The 11,200-nt window shown below is 41.2% G+C and overlaps 1 protein-coding gene across 1 annotated transcript; it reads left to right on the top strand.

Annotated features, from left to right (window-relative positions):
* The first annotated feature begins 5,254 nt into the window (after positions 1-5,254).
* Positions 5,255-6,052, top strand: LOC138873359 (uncharacterized). Its single transcript, XM_070151824.1, has one exon. It carries the CDS (start codon positions 5,255-5,257, stop codon positions 6,050-6,052), a length of 798 nt encoding a protein of 265 aa, XP_070007925.1.
* The last annotated feature ends 5,148 nt before the right edge of the window (positions 6,053-11,200 follow it).

Raw genomic sequence — 11,200 nt, 5'->3', positions numbered from 1 at the left:
TAAATCCAACAAAAGGCTGGAATATCTGGAGTACAATGTGATGGAATTGGAAGGGAAAATGAGAAAGAGGGTCACCAATTGCCAGAACACCGAGGGAAATGAAAGAGGACATTTGGCAAGGGCATTCTTACTGCTGAACCTGAGCGAACTGGGGGAACTGATCGACAAAAGCATCCAGTCTGGAGAGGGTCCTTCTGGGACCAAATAGATTAGGTTTACTTGGTTTCCAAATGTAATAAGGCCAAGTTCCATTAGTGACTTATCTTAATTAGTGACGTTTTGGGTCGTCTATTTTTAACATTAATGAAATGAGGCAATTATTGGCACTGAATTTCTCCAAATCTATTTGTTTCTAGGCCTACCTCGGGCACAATGGGGCTCCCAAATTATGATGTGAATTTACATTCCCGCAATATATGTTTAAATACAACAAACATTTCAGAATCCTTACTAACTTGTTTAGCTTTTGTTATTTATTTTATTATTCCCATCCTCTATGGTTGGTTCACATATACTGGCATCATCAACATATCTCACCAGATCTAGAGGCCCTCCTCCTCCTCCTCCAAGTAATATGGGAAGTAGAGGAAAAGCTAAGATGGATGACTTAAGTGGTATTCCAAAGGAAAACACTGAGAATGCGGAAACTTCAGACGGTCGAAGTACTCCGGTTCAAATGACTTGGTTTTGCGGTTGGAACAAAAGATACTGGAGTTATAGGGAGAACTTGAGCAGGTCCACAACTTAGCAAACCTCTCCCTCACTTTTAACGTCCCTGACATCAACCAACAAAATACCAAAAACCCAGCACCTCCCCAAAACACACCAAACCAGCATCTTCTCACACCACATCAATATGCAACTCCACCTCAAAATCCCAATCCTTTGCCAATACCAACTCCACCACAACACCATTATCAACTGATCCAGTACCCACAAGCCACTACCTATCACACTCCTCAGAACATACCACAACCCATTCCCAATCCTCAAAACTCAACCAATGACCACCACTACACCTAAGTCTCTGGCACTCACCAAAACAACCCTATATATGTGGAAACCGTACCTCAGTCTACTCAACCAATCTCCTATACACCAGAATTCGCTGAGAAAGACCTGCTCATCAAGAACATGGCCGAGGAACTTTAGAAATTGACAAGTCGAGTTTAGGGTGTCGAATGAGGCAAATGGGTAGAAGTTTTGAATTATGAGGATCTGTGCATACAACCGGACATGGAACTGCCAGAGGGTTACAAACCTCCCAAGTTCGAAATGTTTGATGGAATAGGTGATCCCAAGGTTCATTTAAGAACTTACTGTGACAAGCTCGTGGGGGTCTGAAAAGATGAAAGGATCCAAATGAAGCTCTTCATGAGAAGTCTTACCGGAGATGCCCTATCATGGTACATAAGCTAGAACCCTAAGAAGCGGGCCAATTGGGTGAGCATGGCATAAAAATTTATGGACCATTTCAGGTTCAATACGAAGAATGCAACAGATGTCTTCTACATCTTGAATTTAAAGAAGAAGCCAACTAAGACCTTCCACGAGTATGCTACTTGGTGGAGGTTAGAAGCAGCCAAGGTCAGACCAGCACTAGAAGAAGCACAAATGAACAAGTTCTTTGTTAAGGCATAGGACCCACAATATTATGAAAGGCTAATGGTCATTGAGAATCATAATTTCTCTGATATCATCAAACTCAGAGAAAGGATTGAGAAAGGTATCAAAAGCGGGATGGTGACAAATTTCGAGGCACTACAAGCCATGAACAAAGCATTACAATCAGGTGGCATATCAAAGAAAATAGAAGTGGGGGCAATAATGGTGGCTCAAGGCCCAAAATCTCCGCTCACATATCAAACACCTCCACCCACATACCAACCCTCATCTCCCAGATATTCTTAACCTGCCACCGCCTGTCATACTTATAACACCCATCCAGCCTACTATCATTCACCTCCAACTCGTCCAAATTACCAAAAACCCCGACCTAACTTTGATTGCAAACCACCCAAACAATACACCACTATTGCTGAACCCATCCATCAGTTGTACAAAAGGTTAAAAGCCGTTGGTTATGTCACTCATATTCCTGCTGTGGTAGTGGAGAACTCATCTCAATGGGTCAACCCAAACAAAACGTGTGCATATCATTCCAGTATGAAGGGAACACCATTGACGAGTGCCGAACATTGAAAGATAAAATCCAGACATTGATTGATAACAAGGTCATACAGGCAAAGGAAGATGCGCCCAATGTCCGCAACAATCCTCTCCCAGATCATAGGGGTGATGGGGTACATGTGATAGAGACAAATGAAGAATGGGATCCTAAGGGGTCAATCAGGCTTATTCGGGAGGGCGATGACTTTAAACATGCAGTCACACTCACTCCTATTGTGGTGCAGATGTAGCCGTCAATCGAGGTTGAGGTAACCACATCAGTTTCATTTGAGGTAGAGGTAGCTCCACCTACAACCGCACCTATTCCATTTGAGGTTGAAGTGGCCACACCATTCACAGTGACAGTATCAACCACACCTCCTTTCAATTCCAAAGCCATACCTTGGGATTATGTTGCCGAAGCTAGGCGAAAGGGAAAAACAAAACTGGAAGAATCTGATGCTGCACATGGAATGAACAGAACAGGAAGGATCTATACACCTGAACACTTGGGAAGATCGAGTAAGGAGGCTGCTGCTAAACAACCTATCATTGAAACTGGATCGTATGATCTTTGGAGGAAAGTACAGGCAAGGGAATACTCCGTTGTCGATCATTTGAACAAAACCCCCGCTCAAATATCCATTTTATCACTATTGCAAAATTCAGAGGCGCACAAGAATGCTTTGATGATGGTGTTAAATGTAGCTTATGTGCCCAAAAATATCACCTGAGGAGAAATGGCCAACATGATGGGGCAGGTGCTGGAAAGTCATAAGATCACCTTCCATGAGGATGAATTACCGCCCGAAGGGTTAAGTCAAAACTGAGCATTGCACATCACGGTGTAGTTTGAAGATTGGGTCCTAATAGATGGACGTTCAAGCATCAACTTGTCTGTTGACTACTTTGAAAAGATTGGGCAAAGATTTTCATGAGATACATGCAGGAAGTATGAACGTGAAAGCCTTTGATTGGTCTCAAAGGGCCACGATTGGGGAGATTAATCTCTATCTGCAAATGATGCCAACTTGGTTCGATGTTGAATTCCAAGTACTTGACATATCAGGTACATACAATCTTCTATTGGTTCGACCTTGGATACATGCCGTTGGGGCTGTGGCTTCCACACTACACTAGGATGTGAAGTTCGAATGGAACCATCAGGAGGTGATCATTCAAGGAGATGGAAGTAATCCTATTTACACCAGTCAAACCATCCCGGTTATCGAGAAAACAAGAAGTCTAGAAGGGGAAACTTATCACCACATCGAACATGTCAATGCAGCTGAGAAAAACAAATGGCGGAGTAACAAAATAGAAAGCATACTAGCATGGTCTGGACATGAACCCGGCAAAGGGCTTGGGAAGAATCTCCAGGGCATTACTAAACCAATACAACTGAAGCGTCATGGTACAACCTCTGAGCTTGGATACCAGTATACATGGTAAGAGTATGATGATTGGTCACCTCTATGGCGTGGACCTTATTACCCTCTTAAGAAACCAGTGCCATATATGGGTTAGACTTTTCACCAGGCTGATACAATATGGGGAACTGCAGAAGAAGAAGCTTTAGCTGGGCTGAGGAATTTGTTTCTAAAGGACGAGGATATGGACTGCAGTGCGATAATTGAGGAGGAGGAGGAGGAGAAAGGCCTCACCATTCAGACTATGGAGAAAGGAGCCGTTCTTAGGAATTGGATTGCCACACCATCCCAGGCCCTCCAAGTCCCTGGGTAGCTTGGCATTTAGCCTAAATTTATTTCTATATCCACACTAGGCATTTCAGATGTTTTTAGTAATTTTGTTTTAAAGACGCGTTTGTTTCAAAATAATTGCTCAATTCATTAATCCATACTTGTTTTGGGTATTTTCAATTTTTTTATCAATGCATGGCTATTATTATTCATTATTATCTTTCACACTTTTCTGATTGTTATTATTACTTTTTCTGATGAACCGATGACTGTGACATGTAATGAGAAAAAGCAACATAAGGATAATGACTTAGAAGAAGAAGATGAAGTACCTGAGGAAATTGTCAGAGAGGTTGAGAACTTTGAGAATAAACCTAAGTCCAACCTGGATGAAACTGAAGCAGTAAATTTGGGAGACGCCGAAGCCGTCAAAGAGACTCGCATAAACATTCACTTATCATCAACAGAGAGGGAGGAGTACATTCATTTCTTAAAGGAATATGAGGATATCTTTGCATGGTCATATGATGACATAACCGGTTTAAACACATCCATAGTGGCTCATAAGTTGCCCACCAATCCAATGTGTCCGCCAGTAAAATGAAAACTCAGAAAGTTCAAACCAGACATGAACCTGAAAATCAAAGAGGAAGTCACTAAGCAGATCAAAGCCAAAGTCCTCAGGGTAGTTGATTACCCAACCTGGCTAGCCAACATTGTACCTGTTCCGAAGAAAGATGGGAAAGTCAGAGTATGTATTGACTATTGAGACTTAAACAGAGTAAGTCAAAAAGATGACTTTTCACTGCCAAATATACACATCTTGATTGACAATTGTGCCAAGCATAAACCCTAATCCTTTGTAGATTGCTTCGCGGGTTATCACCAGATCTGGATGGATGAAGAAGATGCAGAGAAAATAGCTTTCATTACACTATGGGGAGTGTACTACTACAAGATGATGCCATTTGGTCTATAGAATGTTGGGGCTACTTACATGAGAGCCATGTCAACTATCTTCCATGATATGATACACAAGAAAATAGAGGTGTATGTTGATGACATCATCATCAAATCCAAGAGGGCCGCATATCATATAGCAAACTTGAGAAAGTTCTTTGACGGGTTAAGTAGGTACAATCTAAAACTGAACCCCGCAAAACATGCATTCGGGGTTCCCGTAGCAAATCTATTGGGATTCATTTCCAGTTGCCGAGGGATCGAGTTGGACCCGTTAAAAGTTAAGGCTATTCAAGAGTTACCGCCACCAAAGAGCAAGAAGGACATAATGAGCTTCCTAGGACATCTCAACTATATCAGTCATCATAGCACAATCCATAATTATATGCGAACCCATCTTCAAAGTATTGAGAAAAGATGCTAAAATGAGTTGGACCGAAGATTGTCAGAAGGCTTTTGACAAAATTAAGGAGTACCTGTCCACACCACTAGTCCTAGTTTTGCCAAAACCTAGCAGACTTTTGCTACTCTATCTATCTATATTAGATGGAGCTTTCGGATGTGTTTTGGGACAACTTGACGAGACAGTGAGAAAGGAGAAAGCCATATACTACTTGAGTAAGAAGTTCACACCTTACGAAGCACGATACTCTATGTTGGAACGCACTTGCTGTGCTTTGACTTGGATGGCTCTGAAATTGAGGAATTACTTCTGTGCCTATACTACATACCTCATATCTAGTATGGACCCTCTAAAGTACATATTTCAGAAGCCCATGCCAACCGAGATGTTAGCCAAGTGGCAGATACTGTTAAGTGAGTTCGATATCGTCTATATAACTCAAACGGTGGTCAATGGACAAGCATTGGCTGACCATCTTGCTAAAACACTTGTGGGAAGGGAATATGAACCTTTGAAAACGTATTTTCCTAATGAAGAAGTATCATTCGTAGGAGAGGATATTACTGAAGCTTACAACGTTTGGAGGATGTTCTTCGATGAAGCTGCAAACTTCAAAGGAGTGGGTATTGGAGCGGTTTTGGTATCAGAAACAGGTCAACATTACCTTGTATCCGCGAAACTTAGGTTTCTATACACCAACAACATGGAGGAATATGAAGCTTGCATCAGGGGGCTCAATCTGGCCATCGACATGAATATACAAGAACTACTGGCAATCAGCGATTTGGATCTTCTGGTACATCAAGTTCAAAGAGAATAGGCTACGAACAACACCAAGATACTACCATACTTGCATCACGTACAGGAATTGATGAAAAGATTCACAAAGATAGAATTCAAACATGTGCCCATAATTTAAAATTAGTTCGCAGATGCACTGGCCACTTTGTCATCAATGATACAACATCCAGACAAGAATTTCATTGATCCCGTCCTGGTGACCACAATCAACCAGCTTTCTGTGCTCATGTTGAAGAGGAAACAGATGGAAAACCTTGGTTCCACGACATCAAAGAATATTTGGAAAGAGGAGAATATCCAGAGCAGGCAAACTACACTCAGAAACGCACGCTGCAGAGGCTATCCAATCACTTCTTTTAAAGTGGAGGGACCCTATATAGAAGAACTCCTGATCTAGGGTTGTTAAGGCATGTTGACGCAAAGGAGGCTTCCAGATTGGTCGAAGAAATACATGCTGGAACTTATGGACCACATATGAATGGTTTTGTTCTAGCTAAGAAAATACTCAGAGCTGGATATTTTTGGATGACCATGGAGACGGATTGCATCCAATACGTACAGAAATGCCACAAATGTCAGGTACGTGCAGACATGATAAGGGTAGCACCTGATGAGCTCAACGCAACAAGTTCACCTTGGCCTTTTTCTGCCTGGGGAATGGATGTCATCGGTCCGATCGAGCCCACTGCTTCAAACGAGCACATGTTTATTTTGGTGGCCATTGACTACTTTACAAAATGGGTAGAGGCTGCATCCCACAAAGCAGTAACCAAGAAAATCGTCACAGACTTTGTCGAGGATCGTAGTGTTTGCCGATTCGGAGTTCCCGAGTCCATTATCACTGATAATGCCGTCAATCTCAACAATTACCTGATGAAAGCCACGTGTGAAACCTTCAAAATCAAGCACAAAAACTCTACATCATATAGACCTCAAATGAATGGAGCTGTGGAAGCTACTAACAAGAATATTAAGAAGATACTAAGGAAGATGGTAGAAAACCACAAACAATGCACGAGAAGTTACCCTTTTCCCTATTGGGGTACCAAACTACAGTCCGCACATCAATTGGGGAAACTCCTTATTTACTGGTTTATGGTACCGAAGCTATCATTCCAACTGAGGTAGAAATCCCTTCTTTAAGAATCATATAGGAAGCCAAACTCAGCGATGCAGAATGGATAAGGAGCCACTATGAGCAATTGGCCCTTATAGACGGAAAAATAATGAACGCAGTATGTCACAATCAACGTTATTGGAACAGAATGTCCAGAGCTTTCAACTAAAGGGTCAAACCAAGACAATTTGCACCAGGACAACTAGTGCTGAAGAAGATCTTCCCGCATCAAGATGAATCCAAAGGGAAATTCTCTCCCAATTGGCAAGGTCCCTACATGGTTCACATGGTAATAACAGGAGGAGCACTCATACTTATAGAAACGGACGGAGAAGTTTGGCCGAAACCAATAAATTCAGACACAGTCAAGAGATACTACATTTAGATTGTTTACATTCCTTCATCCAATGTAATTGAACTACGCTTGACCTGATTCCTATTTAAGAGGGGATACGTAGGCAGCCCTATGGGTTCAGTCATATCATAATAAAATTTTCATTTTCCACCAGAACCAGAAACTAGGGCAAAAGTTTGAGGAGGACCCTCAAAATTCCAGAGCAAGTCCAGCCAACGCCATCATATTCCAGAAAGTAAGAAATTGGTTAAAAATTGGGGCAGAATTTTGAAAAGGATTCTCAAAATTCCGGATAAGGTTCAACAAGTTTCATCGCACGCAAACGGCGAAGATCATTTATCAAACTGGGGAAGAATTTTGAGGAGGATCCTTAAAATTCTAATACACGAAAGCTGCAATGTCCCTGAAACGTGTTACAATCATTAGTTTATCTAAAATTACTTAATATTTGATTATGTTTTCTAAAATAACTCTACTTTCATCAATAAGTGCATATTTTTGAAAACTCTATTTCCGTTACAGCCAGGTGTTACCCAGGACAACTCAAACAAGGCCTCCAGAATAGAGTGGAGCAAAGCCAGTAGACGAAGACATGAACCAACCTACCCTTACAAAACTCACAATTTTTCTTTGGATGTAGGCATGGTGAACATAACAAAAGTGTTCGCAAACATACACATATCAAAGTCACTATCAATCAAGCCACCAGACGCAAATGTATCTCTAGCTAAAAAATAATCTACTCCTATTTGCTACCTGTTCACTGCATAAGGCTAAGCATTGCCTTCTCTTTGCATGAGACTAAGCCCTGTCTCAAATCTTGCATGAGGCTAAGCCCTGCCTCCACATTTGCATAAGGCTAATCATTGCCTTCTCTTTTCATGAGGCTAAGCACTGCCTCTCATTTGCATAAGGCTAAGCATTGCCTTCTCTTTGCATGAGGCTAAGACCTGCCTTCACATTTGCATAAGGCTAAGCATTGCCTTCTCTTTGCATGTGACTAAGCCATGTCTCAAATCTTGAATGAGGCTAAGCCCTGCCTCTCATCTGCATAAGGCTAAGCATTGCCTTCTCTTTGCATAAGACTAATCTTTATCTCGAATCTTGCAAGAGGCTAAGCCCTGCTTCCATAATCTTTATCTCGAATCTTGCAAGAAGCTAAGCCCTGCTCCATGTTTGCATAAAGCTAAGCATTTCCTTCTCCTTGCACGAGGCTAAGCCCCACCTCCATATTTGCATAAGGCTAAGCATTGCCTTCTCCTTGCATGATACTAATCTCTGCCTCAAATCTTGCATGAGGCTAAGGCATGTCTCTGTATTTGCATAAGGCTAAGCATTGCCTTCTCCTTGCATGAGGCTAAGCCCTGCCTCCATATTTGCATAAGGCTAAGCATTGCCTTCTCTTTGCATGAGATACCAACATAAAGAATCACAGTAATAACAGAATGAAACAATTAAGGCACTTGATCCGATAACAATAATAAATCATAACAAACTAGCAATAAGTGCACGGCATCACCCTTCGTGCTTTTACTCTCAATCCTCACCATACAATCAATAATGAAAATGTGCACGGAATTACCCTTCGTGCTTTATCTCTCTTCCTCACCATATAAATATTAGAAATGTTCACGGCATCACCCTTCGTGATTTATCTCTCTTCCTCACCATATGCATCAATATCAATGTAAATGTACACGGCATCACCCTTCGTGCTTTATCACTCTTTCCTTACCATATGCATAAGTATGAATGTGCATGGCATCACCCTTCGTGCTTTATCTCCAATTCCTCACCCAAACAATATCAACAATAATATACCGGCAAGGGAATCAACAATAAGAATATATACATCCCGGCAAGGGAATCAACAACAAGAATTAAATACCTCCCGGCAAAGGAATCATCTATAACCAAACTTGTACCAACAATTAGCTTTACCAATGAACCTCAACTGGAGCCATTGCTCAAAAATAAGCAAATACCAAGAAGTTAATTATAAATCTTGCTCAACATAGATAATTAACAATTTAGGCATTTGTAGTAATTATTAAGAAACACAATGATCACAATTTAAGACTCACGGGCATGCATGACACCAACGTATAGATACTCGCCACCACACCTATACGTCGTACACTACACTAGCACATAACAAATAAGGCACAACACCTATTCCCTCAAGCTAAGGGTAGACCAAACACTTACCTTGAACTTCTAAGGCCAAACTCAAGCCTCAAACACTGCTTTTCCTTTTGATTCCACCTCCAATTCAATTGTATCTAGTGAATACTAACTTATCAACATCAATAAATGCTAAAGAATTCATACCCAATGCTTAATTGTAGGTTTTCTATTATTTTCCCCCAAAAGTCAAAAACTGACCCCGGGCCTGCTTGGTTAAAACTCGAGGTTCGAACCAAAACCCGATCACCCATTCACCCACGAGCCCGAATATGCAATTAGTTTCGAAATCTGACCCTAAAATGAGGTCTAAATTCCAATTATTCAAAAAAAAACCCTAACTCTACCCAAATTCCCAATTCTACTATAAAACCCTAGTTTCTTGGATGAAGATTGATGAAATGCAAAGGGAAATCGAAAGAAAAAGGTTTAGAATCATATACCAATACTTTGGGGAAGAACTTGCCTCTTGAAAATTGCCTCAATGCTCTCTAGTTTTGAAAATATGAAGTTGTGGGATAAATTCTCGTTTTGCTACTATTTTAAAAAGATTGGGCATGCCTTCATCGTGTTCGTAATGGGCCTTCGGTGTTCGTGATGGGTCAGGCCCAAATAGCCTTCGTGTTTGCACTGGATGGCTCGCGTTCAGGGAGCTTTAGCTCCTCAAGCCTTCGTGTTCCCGGTTAAACAACCGCGTTCGCATAGAACAAATCGAGCTCCACTCCCCCAAGCCCACTAACCCTGTGTGTTTGCATGGGCTAGAACGCGTTCGCAAAAGGTAAATCACAAGTGCTTCGCATTCGCGTCCTGAGCTCTGCGTTCGCGATGAACAAAATGACCCCTCAACTATTTAACTCTAGTCATCACACCTAGACAACATGCCTATAAGATCCAAACTACTTTTTAAAATTGTTTACTAGTTTACTGCACTCCTGATTAATGACTAGATACTATGTTCATAAGACATCATTGATATACGCCTAGGCAAGCCTGTAGGGTGACTAAAATCCTACAAACTGTAAAATTATGCTTTTGTTATTTGTGAATGGTCCAGATTCAACAATCCCTCAAATCAGTAGGCAAACCGATTAGGTCTTTATCGCCTCGCTTTAACACAATGCTGCATATTCTATTTGTCATGCTCACCTAGATATTCTCACCTAGGATCCTTTGAAATATTTGAAATCTTGTTGTTTGAGACATGCCGTTATCTGCTTATTTGTGGAGGTAAATGTGAGCTCCCTTAATTGTTCTTTTATTTGACAGTCCTATTTGTTTTTGCTTGTCGCCTAGTTTTTTCTCCTTTAAGTACCTTAGGAAAGTCTAGAACTGCCTAAATTAGAGGTCTTAAGCACCTCCAAGACCATAAGGAAGGGATGTGTAATGCACACATAGAGTTCACTTAATTAAAATCGCCTATATGACCACTAAGGGGAGGGTAATTGGGTATTAAAAGGATATGATGACCTGTGCGCTAATGCCACGTGTAACCTCTCTAGTTGATGAAGGTT

This window comes from Nicotiana sylvestris, chromosome 7, assembly GCF_000393655.2.
Source record: "Nicotiana sylvestris chromosome 7, ASM39365v2, whole genome shotgun sequence".
Taxonomy (NCBI): Eukaryota; Viridiplantae; Streptophyta; class Magnoliopsida; order Solanales; family Solanaceae; genus Nicotiana; species Nicotiana sylvestris.
This window is presented reverse-complemented; position numbering and strand designations above follow the sequence as displayed.

Excerpts from the sequence above, each read along its gene's own strand:
- LOC138873359 (XM_070151824.1), top strand. The coding sequence starts at position 5,255 with ATGAGTTGGACCGAAGATTGTCAGAAGGCTTTTGACAAAATTAAGGAG.